Source organism: Elgaria multicarinata, chromosome 1, assembly GCF_023053635.1.
Source record: "Elgaria multicarinata webbii isolate HBS135686 ecotype San Diego chromosome 1, rElgMul1.1.pri, whole genome shotgun sequence".
Classification (NCBI taxonomy): Eukaryota; Metazoa; Chordata; class Lepidosauria; order Squamata; family Anguidae; genus Elgaria; species Elgaria multicarinata.
This window is the reverse complement of record NC_086171.1, coordinates 75,659,425-75,685,929: the sequence shown is the minus strand read 5'-3', so window position 1 is coordinate 75,685,929 and position 26,505 is coordinate 75,659,425. Positions and strand designations below refer to the sequence as shown.

General features: G+C 42.9%; 1 protein-coding gene across 1 annotated transcript in view; it reads left to right on the top strand.

Annotated features, from left to right (window-relative positions):
* The window catches only part of ABCA13 (ATP binding cassette subfamily A member 13), a 331,836-nt gene that overhangs the window by 267,826 nt on the left and 37,505 nt on the right, over positions 1-26,505 (top strand). The window contains exons 52-56 of the mRNA XM_063124168.1: positions 3,203-3,359; positions 6,195-6,448; positions 7,435-7,624; positions 10,160-10,269; positions 20,794-20,944. Of these exons, the coding sequence (XP_062980238.1) occupies positions 3,203-3,359; positions 6,195-6,448; positions 7,435-7,624; positions 10,160-10,269; positions 20,794-20,944 (862 nt within the window). The remainder of the gene's footprint in view (positions 1-3,202; positions 3,360-6,194; positions 6,449-7,434; positions 7,625-10,159; positions 10,270-20,793; positions 20,945-26,505) is intronic.

Genomic DNA, 26,505 nt, shown 5'->3' with positions numbered 1-26,505 from the left:
TTACTGGCCTCCACTGCCCGCTGCAGAGGCAAGTAAGTAGGGAAGGGGGGCAAAATCTCATTCCGCCCCTCCAGATCTCACTCCGCAGAGTGGGGGAGGGTTGGATCGAGCCGGAGCAGTTCGGACCTGATCCAAAAGTTCTGGATCAGGCCATGAAGCAGTTCGGGGGGGGGGGGTCTGTGCACAGCCCAAATTTTCAGGGCCCTCTACTATACCTTAAGTAATGACATTCTACAAACTTGGATCCATGGTGAGGAGTCACTCAAGAAGTTCCATCAAACGTTCAATTCTGAACATCTCTTGTTCCACCTCTGATGTTAATTTCCTTGATGCCACCATTTTGTAAACAGAGGGCTGCCTTCAAAACTCCTTATCAGGCCCAGCCCTACAATTAAACAGAGTGAGGCAGTTGCTTCAGGCGGCAGATGCTAGGAAGCAGAAGGAAAGTGTAGGAGTTGAGAGCTGTGGGCAGTGCGGCAGATGCTTTGCACCCCTTAAGCTTCACGGCTGCCTTCAGATGCAGTGGAGAAAGTGATCCCACTCCCAGTATTGAAGTAAGATTCATCTACTAGTCTAGTTGGCTTGTACATGAAATGGAAGCGGGCACCATCTTGTTCTTCACCTCAGGCAGCAAAATATATTGGGGCGCTCTTGCTCCTTATGTAAGAAATCTACTGATCATACATGTACCTTGATGCTAGCAGTTGCCACCATGACCACATCAAAAGGTCTGTTCTGTATAGTCAAGCCTTTACATCACTGCAGCCAATTGAACAACTGGAGACCAGCTTTCATAATTCTTAAATACCTCCCCAGCACTGTTGATTATGAGATTTCAAAAGCCAGATCAATACTCAGAATATAACTAACATAAATAGCACAAGTGACAAGACAAAACACCTGAGTATTACCTCCAGCATACAATTGAGGATATTAGATCATAAGGGAACTACAGCCAATTCTTGAGAATGAACCGCAGGAGGCAGACCACTGCCGGCATATTGAAAACCACCAAACATGAAACTACTGCTTACTGGTGACGGGTATATCTCACCTATTTCACAGCAAAGCACAAAACTTTGTAACACACCTGAGTGTCAACTGTGCCTCTTACTCAACATAAATTGTGTGGACCCAGTGGTATGATCCATCACTCACACTTACCTGTCTTCCAATATGGTGTTCTTCATTTCATTCATCAAATGTCCACCACCAATTTATATGGGACAAATGGGCCTGTATTTAAGGCAAAGCTGCAGTGCTCACAAATCAAATATAAAGAGCAAGAACACTGAGAATCAAATGGGTGGTAATTTTAATCTCCCTGGACACAGAGTTGCAGACTTTAGAGTTACTATTCTTCGAGAGCATTAAAAACCTACTCCAAACCCTTTAACATTTCTGAAAGCTGCATCTAAAAGCTTCCCTTGAACTTCATTTCATTCAAACAAGATAGTTGACAGTTTTAATACATCTAAGGTTCATATCTGAGCACTTTGGTTACTGCCCTTTCTTGCTTGCTTGCTTTTATAGCACTACCCTTTCATGTGCTGATGTCTAAAATGATGCATTCTTATGTGCTCTGTATTTCGGCTTAGTTTGTAAAGAAGAAACAAAGCAAAATTGGGGAAACAGCAACAAGAACAAGCATAATTGTCATCAACATAACCATCAACATTTTAGGATTTTTATGGCAGTTTAGCCAGCAATCCTATTCACACTTCTTTGTAAGTCCCATTGAACTCAGTGGGACTTATTTCTGAGTAGAAAAATATAGGATTGTGCTATTAAGAGTATCCAAAATAGGGCTTTGCAAGCTTCAGAATTCCAAAGCATTGGTGGCCATTTTGTATAGAATCTGCCATTTTGAGCACAGCCCTAGCATGAAGTGAGGGAAGGTCCTACAACTCCCAGCATACATTGCTAGGGATGGGCGGAGTTACGAGGGTCCGGGAGCAGCAGGTGCTCAAGGCCTTGCTGTTCAGCCACCTGAGCAACCTGGGCTGCGCGAGTGGCTGGATGACTCACCACGTGGTTTGCAAGTGCCTCACAGCTGCCCACTTCCTTTGAGAGCCGCCCGCTTCTCCCTGCTGCCTGCAAGCGTTGGGTTCCTGCAAGTGCGCAGATCTGATTTTGCGCACAATGGCTGCCATAAATAGCCATTTCTGTAAGATTAGAGGCATAAAGGCCCCCTTTACCCTAATCAAAAGCATTTTATTACCATTGTATTGCCGTAGGCCTTACAACAACCTTGCAGAGAGGATTATTATTATCTCATTATTGCAGGTAGCTCAGGGTAAGAGACTAGTTTTATGAACCACCCAGAGAGCTTCAGCTATTGGGCGGTATAAAAATGTAATAAATAAATAAATAAAAATAGTTTGCCTAAAAAAACACAACCTCGGGTTTTCATGTTTCCCCACCCACCTTGCAGAAAACCATTTGCATGAATTAGGGCCAACATGGATACATTTGTGCATGACCCCACCCTGATCATACTATCCATCCCTGGGCCCCAGTTTGTGGAAGGTGTGATGAGACATGTGACCTTTGGGCTTGTTCCTGTGTGCATCACTGGTCCTAATGTTCTTTTGGCTTCAGAAATCCTCCAGCATCGCAGCGATGCACTTTGATGATTCAGTGGCAACTGCCACATCACGCACCTTTTTGCTTTAGATAATTGATAGTACTAATGTGTCTTCTGTGGCAGGTTTGAGCTTTCACTTGGGCCTCGTTTTCTCTGCTCTTGGTTCCTGTTCCAACACACTATAATCCCTTTTGTTCCCTGGGTAACCTATAAGAACAAATGGCAGCACTGTGCCCAAGGTTATTCCTCATCAAATTTCTTTTACTATAGCTCATTGGAGCTGAATGGCTGTAAAGTGGGGTAGTTCCAAGAAAACCCAATTGTGAGCTAGTTTGTAGCTGGAATATAGAAGTGCATACTAGAAAATGGATAAGTTAACAAATTCTCCTTTATTTGTTATAGTAGAGATAGCTATATGGGAAATATATGAGAGAACAGCAATCTGCATGTAGGGGAGTGAAGATGACAAAATTAGAAAGGTCTAAGTATTGCGTTTGGCAATGCAATATATTCTTTTCCCCTGCAGTGACCCTCAGAGTGCCTACTCAGCAGAGTTCTTGAAAGAGTAAACTCTAAACGATGGATGCATTTACTCCTTTCTCGGTCTTGTTTCAGTTATGCAACTTTTCCATGGATGTACCTGATGTCACGGTTCTTCTCCAGTTCAGACGTTGCATTCATTTCTTACCTATCCTTAAATTTTGTGTGTGGTCTTTGCACCATGCTGGTGACCCTTCTTCCTCGTTTGTTAGCTGTGATTTCGAAAGGAAAGGTCAGTATGAATTGTCTTTCTCAGATGCCACCTCTAGAAATTCCTCTATATGTTTTCACATCCATTTTTTAAAAAACATAAATGAATTTTACCAACATTTAAAAAATTTTTTTTTATATATATAAAATGGATTTCCTCAAACAATTTATTTTTTGGGGTGGAGAATTTTGGTACACACAAAACCAGCTTTAATTGAGCTGTCGGCATTTTCTAGCCTGTTAGTTTTCTCTTGGAACATAATGGGAGTTGCAATGGTCCACTGAATATATAATATGTGATGAAAAAACATGTTGGGATACTGATTGACGTACATGATAAACTTGTTAATTAAGGTGTGTAGTATGATTTGTGACTTGTAATAATGTGATATCCCTTTTCTTTGCAAAGCTAGATAACAGAATTCTCATCCATCTTAATGGAGATTATTGTTGGCATAATTTTTTCAAGTTATATCTAAGACCTGGTGTAAAGACCTGCCAGTAGAAGACATTCAGTCCTGGTTCCATCAAGAATGTCAAGTAGAAGACATTCAGGACTAGTTCCATCAAGAACACCAGAGCAGGCTATTATTATTATTATTATTATTATTATTATTATTATTATATAAAATTAATAACTCAAAGCCACTTGGGCGAGTATAGCCTTAACTTGCTGCCAATTAGTTTCTGGGCAAAGTACGAAGTGTTTGTCATTACCTTTAAAGCCCTAAATGGTTTGGGTCCAGGTTACCTGCGGGATCACCTTCTCCCATATAGTCCGCCCCGCACACTCAGGTCCTCTGGGGTGAATTTACTTCAGTCAGCTAAAACTAGGCTGACATCAGTTTCCCAGAGGACCTTTTCTTCTGTCGCCCCCAGATTGTGGAATGACCTGCCGGAGGAGATTCATAAAATTAACTCTCTGTGTGATTTTGGGGCAGCCTTAAAGACTAGCCTTTTCCGGCAGGCCTATCCAGATCAATGTAAAATCAAGAATTTTTAAGATGTATTGATTCCTGTTCTAATGTTGTTCCCTGCCTCGATCCAAAGGGAGAGGCAGGTAAGAAATTATTATTATTATTATTATTATTATTATTATTATTATTATTATTATGTGTGCCTGTTGTAGTTTATCTGGGAAGAAAACACTTAGAATAATACTGCAAGTACATCACAGCAATTTGTTTACAATCAGAAGTCCAACCAAGTGGGGAAGGAGAGCACCACCTCTCCCAGCATATCATCAACATTTCTTCAGAACCTCACCATGTATTCTGTGCAAAATCTGTTTATAATGGTGTGCTGTGTGTTAGATATGCACTTGGCTATTGCTTCGGCTTTGAATCAGTTTCATTTTCTATTAGATTCATTCTTTTTTTGTACGCAGTGAGCGGCTGTGTTCATTTTGTTTGTTTCCCTTATTGGACTGCTGTGGAAACATCATATTTGGAGGGTTAGCTCAACCCTATAGGCCAGGGAAGGGCAGCCTGTGGCTCTAGACTGGGATGTGGCCCTCAGCCCAATTTAAAATTTTTGCTGCACTTAAGAGCAAATGTGTGACCCATGTGTTTTTGGCTCCAGCCCTCCCCACTTCTTGACTCAGACCTGCTCAGGGCTGACGTGGCTTTAGTTCACTGTTGTTGAACTAGAAATTACACTGGCGTTGTCACTGTTGCTGAGAGGAGAAGTCCCAAGTCTCCTTGATAATATCTAGTAAAACAAAAAGCATGATATGATATTATCACACATGGAGCTTTGTGTAGGAGGAAAGAGTACTTGGAGTGTGGTGACGTTGTGTCACACTAGACCAGCCTTCCTCAACCTGGGGCGCTCCAGATGTGTTGGACTACACCTCCCAGAATGCCCCAGCTGGGGCATTCTGGGAGGTGCAGTCCAACACATCTGGAGCGCCCCAGGTTGAAGAAGGCTGCACTAGACCATACTAGGGAGGTATAAAGAGATAATTATTTTAATTTGTGTTGCTTCCCTTCGCAAAAAGCAGCCTTGAAGCGACTCTCACGCACATACTCATGCTACAATCCATAATTAATGTAACAGAAGAATACAAGAATACAAATAAACGCCATAAAAACACAACAGAAAAACATTACAATATGAAAAGTATTCATCCACAATACACAAAATCCCCACCCGACCCTGGCCCTGTAGCCTAGAATGAACACCGCAACATCAGCCCACAACAACTGGATCGTAACTAAGCCTGTGTGCACCAGTTGCTGGGGAACATGGGTGGGAGGGTGCTGTTGCACCATGTCCTGCTTTTTCATCCCTGTCCGATGGCTGGTTGGCCACTGTGTGAACAGAGTGCTGGACTAGATGGACCCTTGGTCTGATCCAGCATCAGGGCACTTCTTATATTCTTATGTTCTTAATGTCCAAATGCCTGGGAAAATAAGCATAAGAACATAAGAACTGCCATGCTGGATCAGACCAAGGGTCCATCTAGTCCAGCACTCTATTCACACAGCGGCTCTTCACTTGGCATGGAAAAGACGATAGTGTCAGCACCAGGTGAGCTTTCTTGAGGAGAACATTCCATAAATGCATGGCCATCACAGGAACATCCTGTTCCTGAATGGCCACCCCTGAGCTTCTCTTGGAGAGGGCACAAAGAGAAGGGATTCTGAAGCTGACCTTATGGACCGGGTAAATTCGTAAGTGGGGAGGCAATTCTTGAGGAGCCTGGAGCCCTAAAGGATTTTATAGGTTAAAACCAGCACCTTGACTATGGCCCAGATGTGAGGCTGCTGCTTTTGTGTAGGTTTTTTTTTAGGGGGAATTTTTAATGGTAGTAGACTAAACAACTGTCCTCTGTCTTTCCCCCCATCTTTTACAGAGCTTTCAGAGTATCTACAGTATTCTCAAATGGGCCTTCATTGTTTTCCCACAATTTTGTTTAGGCCAAGGTTTAATAGAACTTGCCTATAACCAAATTAAGTTTGACCTGACAATTAACTTTGGAATCAATTCATATGTGACTCCTTTCGAGATGGATTTCTTAGGCTGGATCTTCGCAGAGATGGCCCTGCAGGGCACCCTTCTCCTGCTGCTGCGTGTTCTATTGCATTGGGACCTGCTCCAAAAACCAAGGTTTGTGATGGGTTAGTCTGCTCTAATGAAGATTGACTTTTTCTGCATAATGAGTGTGCTTCCTTTTCCAAGTGGTTTTCTTTATTGGATTCATAATTAGATTTAGTTCCAATAAACTCATGCATATGGTTTGATTATTCTCTATCCTTACACAAACATCTAAAGTTCAAAAAGAGAATAGAAACTAGCTAAAGAATGTAAACACTATAGTTCTTTAGTGTTAATATTTGACCTATTGGCAGCTATATTTGAAATCTCACTGTTTATTTGCCCTCTTCGATAGTCTTGACAAAGCCTTTTATAGAAGATAAGACATGAACATACCAAGTGACTTTCAGGAAATTTACACAAGCTACAAGAACCTGGAGAAAACAGACTGTTTTGGTCTTTGATTAAAAAAATGCCCTGGTTTTAGTTCCACTTCTCATACTTCAAAGAGAATGTGATACAACTTACCACTTCTCACTAAGTGAAATTATAAATATCTCATTGATATTAATGGAGGTGGATTGTGCACTGTGAGTATTGCTAGCGCTCCTGAGAAAGTGTGTATGTTGCTGTTGCTTACCATAGCCCTTAGATCACAAGGCCTTTGAATCATCAGGTTTTTCTCTATCTCCCTGGGAAATTTAGGGCAGTGATGGTGTCCTTATTTGCATAAGCTGTCAAACATAAAGATTGTCCCCCAAACCCACAAAATTCTGTGTGGGCAATGCTATGTTGGAACATAGCTCAAGATGACGATGGACTTTACCAAATAATAGATTTAAACCAAGTTTTGGAGAATTCAGCCTGCAGGAATCCATTTTGGACCAGATCAAGACTGTGCAGACAGCAGGGCCACTCTGAAATGGTCTCCATTCTTTCCTCATACTTATTTGCACATTTCTGCCCAACTACCATATATAGATGGAAACATGACCCAAATGTTGACTACACACTATCACCCATTGGGGCATTCACTTTGGGATTCTTTCCACTTTTAGGGGCTACATCACCAGCACCTCAGTCATCCCTTCAGAAGACACAGATGTAGAGCAGGAGCGTAAAAGGCTTTTTGGAGGAAAAACCAGTAACGATATCCTTCTACTGTACAATCTCAGGAAGAGTTATTGGGGTTTCAGCAAGAAGAACACTGCTGTGAAAGACATCAGCTTGGGGATACAGAAAGGAGAGGTAAAATTTACAATCCCCTCTTTTTTATTATTATTTCTCCTACTTTAAAAATTAATGTATATATTTGAGCAGCTATATATACCTTTTGAAACTGCCAAAAGTCAGAAGTTTGTAATTTATGAGGACAAATTCATAGAAGGACATTTTCATCCACATGTTGACATTAAAACAGCCTGAAATTCTTGATGTGCCCCTTCTGGGCTGGCAAAAGAGGCTGGGGGTAGGGATGGGGGAGGAATCCAGTGAATCCAAATTCCTAAGTAGACTCACCTGATCCTCACCTCCTGGACCAACATGGGGCTCAGACCATGGTCCGCTTCAGAATCCTGACTGTCACAGTATTTCACCAGGTGGCCGGAGGGCTGACTGTCCAGGAAAGCCGCCAAATGGCTTGACAAAGAAGGATAAGACCAGCCGGTAGCTAGGCAACAAAGGTGTTTATTTACAGAAGCTAAACAGTGCAGGGAAAGGAGGGGAAAACGGGGGTTTGACTGCAAAAGTCAAGGAACAGGAACAGTTCAAGGAGCAGGCTTGTACAGTAGTCAATGTCCAGTCCAAAGTCAAGGGAGCATGGCAAAGAGGAGATTCGATAATGCAGTCCAAGTTCAAACACAGCCAACAGTCAGCGACAAACCAGTAACACAGTCCAGAGTCAGGGGCAACAACAGGCAAGACGTAGTCACAAACCGGTACAAGGTTGAAGCAGGAATCCAGAGTAGGCAGACGTGGTCACAGGGTCCGGGAATCAAGACAGGAATCAGAATCCAGGCGTTCAGGAACAAGGCACGAGGTCACAAGATCCAAGAGCAAAGGCTTCCGCCAGAATGCTCAGATAATCTCTGACAACTTTGCATGGCTCACAGCTGCGCTTTTATGCTCAGTCAGAGTGCTGAGTCATGGTCTCTCAGCTGATCCCTAATTGCCTGGCGTTTCTGGTGGAGGCGGTGAGACCGGCGTCTGGTTGCCTTCTCCACCCACAACTGGCTGAAACCAGGCTTCTCCACCTCCTCCTCCTCAGACCTCTGCGGCTCCTCTGTAGTCTTTGCTGGAATCAGGCCCTCAGAGCTAGCAGAGGTCCCAGCTGGCCTTGGCTCTTCTCCCTGAGGCTCTGCCACAGTCTCTGCCAGTCCAGCCTCCTCACTACCTGAGCTGGGCTTCTCGGTACTAGGTCCAGCCTCTGCCACCTCCTCCTCATCTCCTGACTCCATCTCTATGCAGGTCATGACACTGACTTTGAGCATTCATCTTTCTTTCTTGAAATGGGTATTAGACACCTGGTGAGGCTAGAAGGCATGGCTGCATTCATGCATTTTGACACTGGGGTGCAAAATGTCCCCTGGGAGGAACGGTGCATGATGAAACACTGTACGTCTCAGCAAGAAAAAGAGATGGGGTTGGGACCAATGGTGTGTGAGTAGAAGTTTGCTCATGCAACAAAACTTCCCCATCCTGTCCTCCCCACTGCGTGCCTCTGCATGCCCCCAAACCTGCTCCGGAGGTTTCCCCAGACCCTGGAGCTGATGTGGGGTGTGGGGGGAGGTGCAGGGGGGAGGGGAACGCTATTCTATCAGTAGTTTCTCTTCTGCTGGCAGAATGGTATGATTAGTTCCAACCCCATAGGTGCCCCCATACCCACACAGACATGTCCATACTGCAGCTGCCCTTTTGCCAGCCTGCCACAGCCTATATTAGAGGCCTTCAACTGGAATAACTCCAGAGACCTTTACTATTTTATGATTCAGGAGGTCCTCGATCAGAAGTTGAGAAATGACACTTAAGTGTGTCTGCCGATAGCAATAAAACCCTGGAATGTGCAAATGTGCAGCCAACAGCGCAAATGACCTTGCTGTCACTCTGGACAAAGCAAGTGACATCTGGAAACCTCTGCAGCATACTTCAGCATATTTGCAGGGATGTCTTGGCACAGAAATCAGAGTTCCCCGAGGATAGGAAATTTGAAAAATAATTTCTTATACCCGTTCCTACACTGCTGAGTCATCCTCACACATTCTCTAGAACTACCATGGCTACACACACACACACACACACACACACACACACACACACACACACAGAGCGGGGGGGGGGGCTGCATTTGCACATAACGCTAAGCCATGTTTTAGTTTACCATTTTTGTTGCTTTAGCCATGAATTGCTGAGCAAACAAACCACAGCTTGTTTTCTCGATTTCTGGCCAATTTTCCTGCCAATTTTGCCAGCCTTCAGAATGCTTTTGTTTTTAGACTGATCTTGCGGGACACTTCTATTCTGGCCTGGACAGCAGAACAAACCAACCTGGGATAAGCCATGATTCTGGGTTCAGACTTTACAACAAGCCATGGTTTAAACAAACCAGACTTTGTAAGTCCATACAAATCATGACAAGTTCATTTCATCGGGTTTACTCTGAGTAGGACTGTCATTGGATTTCACCCAGAAACAGGAAGGGGATTTAGAATAATTTATGCTGAAAGTGCTGTGAGTTATGCTGTTCTGCCCAGATAATGGTTATGTATATTTCTTTATTCCTATTAGTGCTTTGGCCTCCTGGGAGTGAATGGAGCAGGGAAAAGCACCACATTCAAGATGTTGACTGGAGATGTGACTCCATCAGCAGGACGTGCTGTTATCCGGACTCCTACAGGGTAAATGAGCCAGAGAGTTTGATCAAAATAGGGTTGCTCAATGAAACTAACAATCAAAACTGAGAAAAGAAAACAGCATGCTGCCATACATTCAAATTGTAGGCTGCATAATTATTATCACATTGTGTCAGTGAGTGAAAAAAGATTTGAAAAGCCAAATGATTAGAGTTGAACATTATTTAATCCTGGCAGTCCAGTTAATAGGGATTAGGGTTGTAACAGTGTAGGAGGCAAGAAATGTCAGTACGTAAACATTCACAGAGTTGAGGTCACAAACAGTTACATCAATACCACATCGAAAGGTTCATCAGCTACTTGCAGGACTGGTGGTTACAAAATGTTTCCCTGAAAACCTGCAGTTTCTTTGTTAGCCAGGAGGGCAAGTGGTGGAAAGGAAGAGGAGAACAAAACATTTTTGAAAAGAAAAGAAGAGAATCGCTTTTCATTTGTTGTGCTTGGATATTTACCAATTCTACTTACACGTATTGCCTTCAGAGCTTTGCAAACAACTAGATTTATGTAATTAATTTCTTAATTGCATATCTATACTGCCTAATAGCCGAAGCTTTTGTAAGACTTATGTCCTTCCCTCGTAATCCTGATCTCTTCTGAATGTACCTTTGTTTTGGTAGTTTCCCTAGACAATGTTGTTGGCAATTTCAAGGTAAGCTGTCCAAGAGCTGAGCTTGCTACATTTGCAGCTATCAGAACTTTGCAATATAGCCCAGCTCTGCTGCAACAGCCCAACTATGTTCCAGAGCAATTTAATCTAGAAAGCACCGCTCTAGATCATCTACAGATGACTTTGGCAACTTTGCAAGTTAGTTAAAATACAGTTTCTAATATCACAACTTAGTCCTTAATTACAGAGGTTTTTAATCAGATGAGCATGGTACCAGTCAGTGAGAGAGTTATTCAGTCGTAATTTTCTGATTATTTGAATACCATCTTCTCTAATTTAGATGAATTTCCTGGGAAACTGTCAGATAAGTTAAGAGAAGGGTGGACAAAATTGATTGGGGAATCTACTGGTAGATCTTTCGGTGTTTTGCAATAGATCAGCAAGGATTTCTGACTCCCAATTCTCTAAAACAAAATGGTGGTGTGAATTGTACTCCTGAAATGAAGAAAGCTTGGGGTAACCACCAGGAGTGGATTTTTATGCGGAAGAGTGTGAGCGCCATTCAGTTTGGGTACTCAAAACACAAAATTCTTTAATTCTAAGTATTTATCTTTCTTACCAGGAGCTCTTTTAAAAACAATATACACCCTGAAAGCTGGTAGTCTGCCCACCCCTGAGACAAGACGTTTCCATCCATTTCTGAAAATTGAGATAGTGATCCAGAAAAATGTGCATATCTCCAACTTCTTTGGTAACTTAGCTTCAGAAAGCAGGTTGCTGGAAATGAAATGGACGTGAGCATGTCTTGGCTCTTTAGCTACCATATTGAAGCCAGACTTTAGAGGCTAAAGAACCAGCATGAAAGTTCACTGAGTCGTGGAAATGTTTCTGTTCTTCTAATCTGCCATGCAGTACAAGCTGCCCTCTGGGGGATTCTACGTGAGCTCAGAAGGTTCTGTTATATCAGGAGAGTCAGTTAGAAGTTTAAGAAAACTTCTTTGCAGAAGCTGAAGTGGCTAGGCTCTCGTTTTCTTAAAGCTGCAGAACAAGCACATAACCTTTTGGCCCCAGATAGCATAAATCTCATGGACTACTTCGGACCACCTAACTGTGAACAGATTTGCAGTCTGCAAAACTTGCAAGTAACTATTTATGGTTGTCATTTTGCACAAAATCAAATTTACGTAAAAAGCTTATCCACAATTTCCTGCAAAATGGCAGCTCAGGGGGAAGCAGGATGCCATTCGCCGGGCACCTGTGGACCATCCTGCAGCTTGCCCCACATGCCAAACAGGCTTGGGCAGCTGGAAGGGGTCTGGGGAGCAGGATGTATGCTGGCAACAGGTAAGTTTGGACACCCCTACTTGTAAAGAATCAGAAATAAACTTATTTTTTATGAACTGCCCAGAGAGCTTGGGCTATGGGGTGATATAGAAATATAATAAATGAAATTACCTCCTTCCAAAGGGAACGGATCCTGAGTAAGTGCTGCACCTCTGACACTTCTCACCACTTGGAGAAGTGAATGAGCGCAACAGTGTAATGTTTTGCAAATGCTTCTTGCCCAATTTCAATGCATCTCATTGAATTTTCAATCTTAACACATGTGTCAGCCTGACAGAGGAGGACTTTGCAACTGGTAAAATTCCTCCTCAGGCCATCAGCAACTGACAACCTTTGCAATTATGTTGTAGTTATAATTAAAAGTTGAAGTAATAACACTCCATTAAGAAAAAAGAAAGTAAATGTCTTATAATTGCCACCAAACACTCCCACAGTATTATCTGTGCCCTCCTTGCTCTTTTTAATTCTGTGCATCTCATTATTAGCATTGAAAGATTTACTAATAATAGAAATAAGATAAACATAAAATTCTGCACTTAAGTACAAATTATCAAAGGCACAAGTATGGGATGGGGGAGACCTGGTTTGGCATTAGTACAAATGAAAATAACCTAGGTGTCTCAGCTAGTTTTAATCAGATCATAAGCCAGTAGTGTGATGCGACTGGTAAAAAAGCTAATGCAGCCTTAGGCCTTAGCTAGACCTAAGGTTTATCCCGGGATTGTCCCGGAGTCGTCCCTGCCTGCTCCCGGGATCCCCTGTGTGTCATTTACATGAACAGGGATGATCCCGGGATAAACCTTAAGTCTAGCTAAGGCCAGAGTCTGCAAAAACAGAAGCATCATGGATCACGAGAAGTAATAATTCCACTATTCTGCACTGATCAGGTATCATCTATAAATGACTGTGTCCTGATTTGTATGCCACACTTTAAGAAGGTCATTGATAAACTGGAGCATGTCCAAAAAGGATTACTAGGATGGTGAGAGGGTCTGGAAACCAAATCCTCTGAGAAATGGTTCAAAGAGCTGGGTATATTTAATCTGAAGAAGAGGGTAGGATATGAAATTGTAGGAAAGCAGGTTTCAGCTAAATCTGGAGGACCCTCCCTCCTGCGGTTCAGAAGGCGGAAAACATAATATCTTTTAAACATCTCTTAAAGACATACCTTTTTACACAGGCTTTCCCTGGTCTTTATTGGAGCTGGTTTTATATATATATTTTAAAACTTTTAATGTTTTAAATTTATACTTGTATTTTATGGTTTTTAATTGTGCACTGCCCAGAGAGCTTCGGCTGATGGGCAGTACAAAAATGTAATAAATAAATAAATAAATAAATATAAATATAAATAAACAGTAGAAGAAACTTCTTAATGCAGGCCAAATGTGCAACAAGCAAGATATAAAACTTTGAAAGTGGTTCGAAGACAGTATATGGAATGTGTTCTGGGCCCCAACAGTTTTCAATACCGTTATAAACCATTATAAAGCAGTAGTGCAGATCCTGCCAAAATCTGTTCATCAATGAAACAGGTTTGGGAGTCCTGGGAATATTGCAATCTCTTCTGCAAGTTACAGGAAGGGGGCAGTGTTGCAGTTAGTGTGTGGGAATTTAAAGCACAGCTAGCCTTAGGATCTCTATAGCCTAGGATGTGGTTTCCTGAGATGTTGCTCCTCCCCATTCTCTATCTCTCTGACCTTCCATCATTTCTGGGAGCACACGTGTTTGCTCTATCTCTCTTGCCAGTGTTACAGAACAAAGAAATGGACTGAACAGACTCTGTTTGAAAGTCTACAGTCTATCTGCAGTTTTATGCAAGGATATCTTGAGTCAATTTTTCTTCACTAAAGAAGGGTGTGGTCTCTCTCTCTCTCTCTCTCTCTCTCTCTCTCTCTCTCTCTCTCTCTCTCTCTCTCTCTGCCTTGTATGCATGTGGGACTGGTAAACACACATTCTGTTTTTCATTTTGTTTTTCTCTGCTAACTGCCTTTTTAACAAGAATCAGCAATACCAAATAATTCCCATCAGGGAGGTAGTGGTCTCTCTGTTGCAAAATATATTTAAGTTGAAGTGGGATGGCCCCGGGCCAGGGATGCTGTAGTTCAATCCTGTATTGCAGATCATGTGTTGAGCAGGGAATTGGATGAGACGATCACCAAAATCTTTTCCAACTCTATTTCTATGAATATTTAAATATCCATCCCTATAAATGTCAGGTAGAAACATGGAAATTTTACTGAGAATTGTTTTTCTATTCAATTAAGTTTTGTTCCATATATTTAATATTCCCTTTTTACCTTAGTCTTGTTTAGTCCTTTTTTAGTTTCTATGTTGAATTTATTTTCTTTTACTCCAACTTCATCCTTCTACATGGCAAAGTTGGCCCTGGCATGGGCCATGGGTTGGAGAACACACACCCTAAGTCTATTAACAGGTAAACCCAGAAATCTGGCCTGGACATATATCTCTTTCTGTAGGCCCATCTCCCCTGTAGGCCTGAGGAAAGAGAGACTGAAGCAAAAGGACTCCATTTTTATGGTACCTCTAATTTGGAGGTCATCTATGCTTCATATGTCATAAGTTCATATGCTCAAATGCATGCAGCAAAAACTATTGTATTCTACTGTACATACAAGAAGAACTTTTCTAATTGGCTATGTTGGCTCAGCCTGATATATAACTTTAAATGCAATGTTAACATTTCTGAACATAATGCATTTGCCTCATCAGAGTGCCTGAGGGCTAATGTTAAGCGGTATATAGTGGTGTAATTAGTTTAATTCTAACTAAGCAGGAGTAATATTAATTACGTTTTAACCTTGTTTTTTAATATATATATATATATATATATATATATATATATATATATATATGCAAATATAATATACAACTATGAGTAGAACGAAATTTCTAATTGCTTTTGTAGTCTGTCTATTTATATTTCATTTTTCCACTAATGAATTGGAATTATCTCTTTGCGAAAGCCATTCCATGTGCTGTATATCTTGCTGTATTTGCTTTCCGCCATCATTGCTGCCCAGTAAAAATTACGGGACTGAGATGAATTGCTAATTAGAGTCAATAATAAAACAAACATCAAGGTATAGGAGGAAGCTGGTTTCCAAAGTACAGGAGGAAGTGTTGATAATTTGCATGCACATTAGTTCGGATTATCAACCAACCTGTCCATTTTGGTTGCTTTGGCACTGACTCCATCATGAGGATGGTGAGCAATTTGTCAAGGTTTGCGTACCAAGCTGAATTTTTGCATATCACATTAACATTAGGATGTGATCCTATATTTGTTTCAAGTCAGTCTTGTGCAGTTTCCCTCCCCCATTGAAGAGAGCTCAATTGGCATCTGCCCCCGCCCCCCGTTGGTCTATTTGTATGTTTTTCTCCCACATCCAAAGCTGGCACCAGTGGAGTCTCCAGTGGAGTGCCTGTGGGCACCAATTTATCTGCAGAACCTCTCTGGGTATCCATCAGGCTACCAGCTCCTCCTGATTTTAACCCACCTTCCCATGCCTTATTCAGAGTGAGGGATAGGGTGGATGGCAGAAGCACCAGATGCTCCAGACAGCTGCAGCACCCTCTTTTATGCTGCAGCATTTGCTGCAGCAAGAGACTGGCCTGTAGGGCTCCCCAGAGAACCTGCCTGCCCTGTGCCTCACTTTGAGAGCCATACGGCAAGAGCAGCGTTGAGCATGGCAGCGGGCAGGCGGGATGCACTGCCAGAGGCAATGGATTGACCCTGCCTCGTGGGAGAGCTAGCCCTGTATCCTGATTTCCCAGTCACCTGATTCCAGGAAATCAGCAGAGCTTCAGAGTAGAAGGAAACAGAAGTCAAATATAGGAAGTTGCTTTGGACTGAAGGCCATTGGTCCGTCTAGCCCAGTATTGCCAACACTGGCTGGCAGCAATTCTCCAAGTTTCCAGACAGGATGCCTTCCTAGCCCTACCTGGAGATGCCAGGGACTGCACCTGGGATCTTCTGCATCCAGAACTTGGGCACTTCTACTGAGCTACGGCCCCTCCCCCATTGGGTGGGCGTTGCTGTTAAGATCAGAACACCACTTGTGGCATTGTGACCACTCGTTTCATGATATCATGCCAGGAGCTGCTGTTCCAGCACAGAGGTTGCCAGAGCTGGGCCATTATTCAAAAGCTGCCTTGCCCAGCCTTTTATCTGATATCTCCGGCTGTTCCTGTGTATTTGGTATTTCTGAAAACAAAATTTAATCTGTCAGTTTATGGAAATGATGCCCACATTAGCAAGGAGCTCCCAAGGGCACTGATGGCCTTAAAATCTGATGATAGTATCTTTCAAATGAGGTCTGGAATAAATCCTCCCATATGCATATATTTTTGAACAGAAGTCTTTGAGTCAAACATTAGATCAAGAACAAATCTTGATTTTCTTTTCTTTGATCAGTTGGGTTTTAGTCTTTCAGCATAAGTCCGCAGATCTTTACAGCAATGTTACCCTCCATAGTAATTTAGGAATTGAAATGCTGCCTTACCTCTAGAGGGAGCGGGAGGTGGGTACCTTCCAATTTGTTTCTTAAAAGTTTATTTTTTGTGTAGTTTGGGTGGGTTCCTATTTAACCTCTTCTAAATGTATCAATAATTGCAATTCAGTGCAAAAAGCCCACAATTACTGACCTTTACTTTTCAGCCTCGTTAAGGAGAACCAAATATTATTTTTATCTCCTCCCCTTGATATTTTGATATGTATAGGCTGTGCAGGAAAATAATTTCTTTCATTCTGAAGGGTGAATGACAAATACGGCCTTATTGATGATGATACAGCAATACACAAACTGTTAGTGAAGGAACATGAGAGCTGTTTTCCCTTCCAATCACACATCTTTATATATAGTTGATTGATTTTGAGAAGTGTAGAGCTGAGCTTTTCTGCAAATCCAAGAGCTGGATTAGATAGTGGGAATAAATAGGATGCATTTACTGTCATTATGTGTAATGACCCGCCATTGCAATCAAGACTGCTTCTTTGCAATGAATTCTATTTAAAGAAACTCTGTACGGCTACAAAATTGTGATCAACGATATGCAAGGGATATAAGAAGCCATGTATGTTTTTCCATCTTGGGCAATATCTGTTTAAGCTTGTGGCAGCTGAGGTTCAGTTTTTGTTATGATGCTTCGCCATAGGCAATCTAGAGAATCAGCAGGGAGAGTGTCCAAAAGGATGGCGTCCCCAAGACTGGAGACTGGGGCGGGTGGAAGAAAGTGCTTATACGGGCAAGAAGCAGGTGTGCTAGACAAAGCAGACTATTGTATTGTGTGTATATGTGTGTATGTGTACCTGAGAGAGCAAAAGTGAGCAAGGCAGAATGAGAAATAGGGTGGCCCAATCCAAAAGAGAACAGAGCTCCTGAACCATTAACAGTTGTACAGAAGACGGGATTTCAGCAGATATATTTTGACATGCCCTGATCTCTTTCGAATCCGGCCACTGAATGAAGAAGCCTTCACAAGTTCTGGTGAGGTGGCAATTTCATTTTTTATTGGAGGGCTGCATGTGTTTCATTATTTTCCTTAGTACCTCACGTAACTCATTTGAAAAAGGTGGGGAACCATAAGCTGAACTGCTATGGCACAGCTATAGGATACTTTTGTAATTGGCTGCAATATATTCTCTCTGAACCAGAATGCAGCCTCAGTTTGCATTTCAGATTTATGTATTTATTTCATTTCTATAGCATCCAATAGCTGAAGCTCTCTGGGCAATGTACAACAATTAATAAAATAATAAAATACAATATAAAAAATACAGCATATCAATTTACATATACAGTTTATATATATTATCTGTTTTTAAAAGCTGAGATCAATTTCAATAAAATACTAGACCTGTTCAGATAACTGGCATAAATGCCCCATCATATACCACTAAATGCCATTAAATGCCTGGGAATAGAGGGCAGTTTTAACCTGGGCCGCCTTCTGTCTTGTCATCACCCTCTGAGCCTCCCTCGGACGAGGCCCTTGCCACCCCAGATGTTGATTGGGGTGTCCAGGTCAGGAGAAGTGTTCTGTCAGGTATTGTGGTACCGAGCCGTGTAAAGCTTTATTGGTTAAAGCCAGCACCTTGAATCAGGATCGGAAACATACAGGCAGCCAATGCAAACTGGCCACAACTGTAGAAAAAAATGGACTCAAAGGAGTGTGCCCATCTACTGTTAGCTCCATCTGTTACCCCTGGCTCTGCCTATGATTAGTTGCCCTGCCCTCTACCCCATCCACCACAATGGACACCATTGTGTAACTGCCTATGGTTGCCCAGTGCAGCCTACGAGTGCTGAGCCTCCCTGTCAGGGAACCACATTGCAGGCTGTGAAGAATCGGAACTAATAGCCACTTTTCAGTTTTGTTTTAGTCATAAAATGGTTGCTTTCTGTTTAGATATTGGGTTGTTTGGAGTTTTAAATATTGGGTTGTGTGGAGTTAGAAGGGGGATCAAAAGGTAATGGAGGGCACAACAGGTCAGGCCAGGAAATTAACACAAGTGGTAGTGGTGGGGAAGCCTGGTTACTATGGTAACCAGAAAAGTAGCAAAAATCTACTGCCATTCTGAGGTTGGAAGGGGGAACTGGGATATTGCTTATAAGTGAAGACGGAAAGCAGGTAGACAGTCAGTTCAAGTGCTAGAAATCAGAAGAAAGAAGCCAGGATGGAGGGTGGGGCAGAGGACCCAGGTTGCAGGGAGAAGAGAAGCTGAGCTGAAAATAAAATGGCTGGAAGTTGCACTGCCAAAGGACTAGGATGAGCTGAAGGAAATTGCCTTGTTACTAGAATTTGGCTTGAGTAGGGAAACATTTAGGGGCTGTCTATACATGATAAAAGCCCTGGAGTGGGTGGGCGGTGGCACAGCGCAGATTGTATGATGCAGAAGCCACCACGCAGGCATCCTGGGGCTTGCCCTCAAAGCTCCAAAGCAGAAAAGTTGGGGACTTACCCGACTTTTTTGTCTGGAGCGTGGCGAGGATGGCGCATCGCTATCTATTGCTACACTCCAGGTTCGTGGTGGAGGTGTGGCTGGGTGGATGGCAGCCCCTGATTGGTCGCCGTCCACCTGAGCAAGGGGGAGGGGTGGGCTGGTGAGCTGAATGGCTGCCAGAACGTCTCTGCACTGCCTCTGGGTGGGGAGAAGAGTCTCCCTTTTGTCTGGGGGGAAAGTTCTCCAAAAAAGCCAAGGAAGGGCAGGCAGCAGCACCGGCGGCTCCCCCCCCCCAATCCATATAAACCCCACGCTCGCTCCTACGTGTGGGGATGACATGGCGTAACCCCACAGAAGCAAAACCCTGGGGTTTTTGGGGGGCCTTAGTCTAGGGCAGATCTACACCAAGTAGGATGCAACACTTTAAAAACGGTTTGAAAACAGTATATGTAATGTGTCCTGGGCCTGAACAGTTGTCAAAACCATTATAAACCGTTACAAGCAGTAGTGTAGATCCTGCCCATGACAAGGTTCAACTGGATGCACTTTTGTGTTTGTTGCTTTGCCTTTGGCTTACCATCCACTGGAATATGTCTCCCAAGAGCTTCCCTGAAGTTGAATTCAGCCCTCAGGCTGAACGAATTTTCCCAGCCCTAGAATGAAAGGTGGCGTTAGTGGAGGCAGCTAGGACTAGATAGACCCTTGGTTTGATCTAGCATGGCTCTTCTGATGTTCTTATAAAAATAAAGATGTTCCCTTGGTGGCAACACTGAGGATCACAGGAGGGGAAGGGCAAATAGGGGGCTCTGTTAGTGGGCTTGCTGTCCTCCCCTCCATCTCACATTGTAGGCTCTGGTCCATGATGTGACAGATGTAACATTTTAAAAGGCAGCGCACCAACCCGAGTACAGGCAGCAATTCTGTGCTCTACCGTTGTAGATCCCAGATGGTAGCTGTGCTGGTGTGGAGACATTGAATGTGTATGAACTGTGAAATGGCCAAGAAATAATTAGGGATGCATGGATTCTCGCTGTTCCATTACATTAGTATTCCATTGGCTTTCTCTTCCCTAGGTTTTGCTCCATTTGTCTTTCTATTTAACTTTCAAAATTTCTAAAAAATTATGTTGGAATTGGCGCACTCTCCTTTACAGATGCACCAGTTAATACACACAGGAGATTTAAATCACAGTGCAAAAATAAATGTTAATGTGGTTGTCTTTTTGCACTGTGATTGAAGTAGTGCACACACGTGCATACACTCACACAGCCTGGTGCCCTCCTGATGTTTTGGGTGACAGCTCACAATCATCCCTGACCATTGGCCATGCCAGCTGCAGCTGATGGGAGTTGAATTCCAAAACATCTGGAGGCCATCAAGTTGGGGAAGACTGTACTAGCACCTCAATGTTGCTCTAGAATCAAGATTGGGTAATTTGGAATCCCAGAATCTGGGGAGAAATTTGATTGGGAGGAATTTTGTATGCATCTTGTAGTAAAAACTTTTTACTCTTAACTATACAGAAGTGCTGATGTTCATATAATGATACTTTTTTTTAAAAAAAAACCCACCATTTTTGTCTTGTAAATAGATGCGAAATGGATATATCGTCTGCAGGCTCTGAAGGCATTCTCATTGGCTACTGTCCACAACAGGATGCTCTAGATGACCTTCTCACCGGTTGGGAACATCTCTATTATTACTGCAATCTACGTGGAATTCCCAAGCGGTTTATTCATAAGGTGCGTGATTGAACTCTGCAACCAACAGAATGAAGTTGTGCCATGCAACTTACAAAAAAGATCATTTCTTATTCTTATTAGAATCCCATAAATGCCAGCCATTTGTCTTCAGAGCTTTTTTGCTTGAAAAATATACACATGCTTATCTATCAGTTATCTGTCTATTTATCTATTTTTGGAATCATTTAGCTCTCATGCACCTTTACTGGATGTAATGGAGTGTATAACCAAGGTTAGAGCCACCATCAGAATTGTAAATGGAGAGAGACTATTATGTTGAGAAAGCTGCTTCACATGCACGACTTTGGATGCTGAATCAAGATTGGGTGCTAGAAAAGCAACCTAATTTATTTTCCCATTCAGGCCCTACAGAGCAGAACTTAGTTACATCAAGGGATTGCTTTAACAAGACAATCCTCATGGAAGGAACACTAATTAACACTGGCAGTGGAAATTTATGCTTGCTCTCTCTGCAACCCCTCCAAGGCCAGTTGTTCATTGTTGTAAACTTGGTTTTGTTTTTTGCTTAATGTTGACAACCAGCAATCTGATCAGTAAAGCTGCGTTCTGCTAAGCTGCCAGGTTTTGGGGCCTGAAGACTCTAGATTAGGGATGAGTATATTCCGCCCCACTGTTATTGTTCTAATGTTCATTCTGCCCGGCATTTTGTTCCTCTTGCCTTCCAGTTAAATTTGGAGAATTTCTGAACTTTGTAACATTTGTGGATCTGCTGTTGCCACAGTTTTCCATTTGCATTTTTTCACCTTAAAAGTTACCAGGGCTTACGGGCACATATGGGCAGACAAGCTTTGTATCCTACAATTGCCCTGCCTCATTCATAGAATTTTACTGGTGGGGTCCAGAAGACATCTTCTTCCATTTTTGTTCTTATCAGAATATATATTAAGGAGGAAAAGACTGAAGAGATACACAATGCTTTTTGAATGGTGTTGCTACAGCCCTCCATCTGGAAGCACCCTGTGTGCATTTATTAATTCAAGAATCCCTTGTTTGTGCTTTGATGTAATCAATGCACATATTGCTGAGATGCATCAGTAAAAAGAAAAGAAAGTACAATCTGAAAATGGCAGCTGACTGTGCATGTGCAGTAGTCTGAACACAGTCTGGAAATCTTACATAAGAATCTGGTAGTGTAAGGTTTATTACTTGAGATCTGCCAGACCGATTTTGTTCATTTTTGTTTGAAACTGAAGGTTGAGCAGTGTAGACACGCAGAAAATTTCTGTGCCCTGTCCAGGAGCCTGAGGTGGTCAGGGAACTACAGTTCCCATGTAGCTCCATGCTGTGCAGGGAGAAAAACCCAAAGGTGGGAATGGAGGGATGGCCTTGGGCTTTATGAGTTGAACCTGCTCTTGGAGTGCTATAATTGGTGGCAAGGATGGTAGTGGAGGCAGCAGGGAACACTCTGAGGCAGCAGAAGAGGAAAAGAACCGGCCCTAGGAAAAGCCAGGTTTTAAAATGTGGGGGAAGAGGGAAGCAGGTGGGCTTGAGGCCTGAAGGAAAATAGCTAAAGTTGTTGAGCAGCAACAGGTGTGAGGAAGCGAGGGCCAAACGTCACAGATTGCATTGAAGGAAAATAACCTCCATACAGCTTCTGGAGGTCTCACATAGCTGGAGTCAAAGAGTAGTATTTTTTTGCCCTCGGGCTACTAGTGCCCATGATGTCATGGGCTTTACACTGCACTAAACAGAAGAATGGCAGATCCCTAACACATTAGGACTGCTCAGGAAACAAGCTGAGGTCATTTAGAACCCAAAGCCTTGGGGGAAATTCAGATGGGAGGAATTTTGTTAGAAAGCCTACTTCAGATTGTGGTGCACTCTGCCCATGTCTACCTGTTCTACCAAGCTTCATCATCCACCAGGTTCTCCCCTGGGGCCCTGGCTCTTCCAAGGATCTCAGAGCAGTATGCTCCATTCACCAACCCCATTTTCTCTTCATAACAATGGTATGAGGGAAATTAGCCTGAGAGATTGTGACTGGCGCAAGGGCAACCAGTCGGCTTCACAGCTGAGTGGAGATTTGAACCTGGGTCTCACTGGTTCTGATCCAGCACTCTAACCACTACACCTTGCTGATTCTCTTGGCTGCACCCCAAGCCAGCCAGGCCCTGCTTATCATAACTTCACCTATTGTCCCTGCCCAAGGGCCCATTATTCTTGAAATCAGAAACTGGCAATTTCAGAGCTGCAGGGATGCAGCAAGCATTCTTATTGATCTAAAGTGATAGTGGTTATTCTGTTGAAAACAATTAATCCCCATAATAATTGCTTGCCCATGTAAAGACTCCACCTTGTGGTTAGGTGTTTTGCACAAGACCAGTAATGGACTGTCAGCCTTCAGAGTGGCTGTTCGTATGAAAGGAAATTATTTCTACTAAGTCTCAAGTTAACTGTGTATTCCACCAGGAAAACACTTATAAATATGCATAAATCATACATATAACTCGATGTTTGGTTTTTTGGTGGGTTTTTTTTTTTTTTTTGGTCCTAAATGTAATTTGAAATCGGAGTTTAATTAGGCAGGAAATGAGCTCCTAGAGCTCTATAAAATTTGTATTAACCTTTTCATTGCTCTCAAGCATAACGGAGGACAGTGCACTTCATAACGCAGATGCCACATTCTTTGCAAAGCACATCTAGTGAAGCTTATGACGAGAGTTGCTACCATTCAAAGTGAATATGGAGGTTCCACGTTGGGTGAAACATCTGAAGGAATTTGAAGGAAGCCAAGAGTTTCAATAGGACAAGTGAAGTTCGTTGTGGGAGGGCTGCCAGCAGATTTTAACTAAACATATGACGCTGTCACATAGGAACATAGGAAGCTGCCTTATTTTGAGCTAAGCCACAGTTAGACCAAGAACCCTTTTGCAGCCAATGGTTAGTGAGTGTGTTTAAACCATGGTTATGTAGCCACCATGGTTAGGAATGGTTCACATGGCATGCTATGCCATAATGTTTAGCTCAAAATGCTTAACCCCCCTGGCTTAGCATGTAATCTGAACAGGGTCATTGAGTCAGACCCTTGGTTCATCTATGCTAGTATTGCCAACACTCTGGCAGAGGCTCTCCAGGGTTTCAGGAAGGACTTTTTCCAGGTCTACCTGGAGAAGCCAGGTATTGAAACTGGGACCTTCTGCATGCAAGGCAGGTGCTCTCCCACTGAGCCACACCCTTTCCTATGCTGAGTTGCATATTGTTGGTCAATCTAGATTACAGATTTTGAAACTGGTGGCCGGAGCAATGCTAGGGCCCCTAGACAACATCTGGGGCCCCAGAGGATGCTGCAGATCTCCTCTGCATCCAGAGACAGAGCTACGATTGTGGGCCTTTCTCTCCCCTGCTCCCAATTGCTCTGTGGTGGTTCCCATTTCCAAGGCTGGGAGGGTTGAAACGGGGGTTGCTGGTGGGCAGGGAGAGTGGGGAAAGGAGAGGTGTGGCTCCACAAGATCCAGAAGCCCCTCCGTCACCTGTCTCTGCCCATCTAGCCCAAAACAACACAACTGGAGGAATGGGAGACTGTAAAAGCCTCTATCCTCCTCCTGCCCCGCTTGGCTTTTTGGATAGGGCTTCGAATAGACCAAGAGCTCTGATCTCAGAGCTCTCTGTCTCTCGAAAGCACAATGCATAGGATTGCACTCTTAATCAAACTCTGAATTGTTAAAATATTGTAATGTAGACATGTCCATAGAAGCTGACATACGCAGCTTAGTGGATACCATATCATGTATAAATCAAGTGCCAAATGCACAAGTTTCTAACTGAGAGAATGCAATTCTAATGTGGGAGGGGGACATACTATCCTCCATGTCACGAATATTATGGATAGAATAGCTCCATAACACTTTCCGGGACAGGGGTGGGGGAAGTCCTGTAAATCTGTTGCAGCAAAACATCAAAGAGCCTTGTGGCACCTTAAAGACTAGCACGTTTATTATAGCATAGGCTTTTATGGACTGTTACCATATAATGAGTGTGTTGATCTTTAAGTTGCCACCACCAGGCTGTGTTGTTTTTCCATACTGTTACCATGATCCTCTCCCCAGTCCAGCTAATCAAAATATTTGATCAGTGCCCCCTAACCAGGGCTGGTTTTACTATGATGTAGTTGATACCTGGGCAGGATCTACACTTTATAACAGTTTTGACAACTGTTGGGGCCCAGGACACACTCCATATACAGGCCGTTTCTACACCTGCCTTTTTACCAGGGATCGTCCCGGGATCATCCCTGTGCATGCAAATGACACACAGGGGATCCTCCATTTTCCTGGGATAATCCTTCAGTGTAGAAAGGGCCACAGTTGTCAAAACGGTTATAAAGTGCTTTAAAGCAGTAGTGTAGATCTGGCCCTGCATGGGGTAGCAGAGTCTGGAGGGTGTACTTGCGCACTCTCTGGAGCCAAGCAACGTGTCCTCCCCAACCTCCTTGCCTTGCATCAGGAAAGCTTCATCTAAAATGGGTTTCTCATCTTCTATGCTAGACCAAATTGGGCATTCTAACTATTGAACTATTTGAAGCATGGAATCTCATTTATGCCTCTTCAGGGTTGACTAGGAAAGGACCTTGATAAGTTCCTCTAGAGCATTTACATAGATTTAAGGGTTCTTATGGGTGACTAAGCAATAATAAGTCATTTGGTGTAGAAAGTGGGAGAGAGTTGGGTTCTGCAGTTAAGGTAACAGAAAGAATATGCTTATCAAATAGGAATAGGAGTGGAGGAACACAAGGGAGAACGTTTGTACATCTGGCTCAGTGACTGGCAGTGGCTCTCCAGGGTTTCAGATAGGAGTCTTTCCAAGTCCTATCAGCAGGAGATGCCAGGGATGGAATCTGGGACCTTCTGCATGCAGAGCACATGCTCTACCACCGAACAGCAGTCATTCCCCATAGAATGACCAACTTTGCAAACCCTTTTACCTTCCAAAACAGAGTTGGTACATTTAAATAGATTGTCGTGTTGGGTAATTCAGGTATTACTTAGCATAGTTTCTATATGTGAAATATCACAGCATTATTATTATTTTTTGCATCAAGACTTCTTTGAATGCATTTTTTAAAGAGCCGTGAAGGATACCATGTTGATATTATTATTATTTTGCTTCAAACTGCCCCTGCCCCCATCTGCAGCAGTGAAATTGTGAAAACCAGCGTCTCCACTCCAAAAAGGCTTCAGCAGTGCATAATTTAATGTAAACATCCTCCCCAAAGCTAGAGCTGATCTAAAATTGGGAGGTGAACTTTCACAAAGAAAAACTTTGTGATTGATTTGTATAAGGATGAAAACATTTGCCCATTCTGAATAAGGGCAGTGCTTCCTGCCATCACTCTGAATTAGCTGTGTGATCATCATATGATGCCTATGTGATGGTTGATCACACAGCAAATTCAGAGCTTTGGCTATATGACATTGTCACAGACTCAGTTGAGACTGAGGGCAGGAAACAATGCCTTCTCTTTGAATAGGCTCCATAGCATAGTCATCTGTTATGTGGCATGGTATTATCACATTGGCTGCAAGATCTCTGTCTGTCTGGGA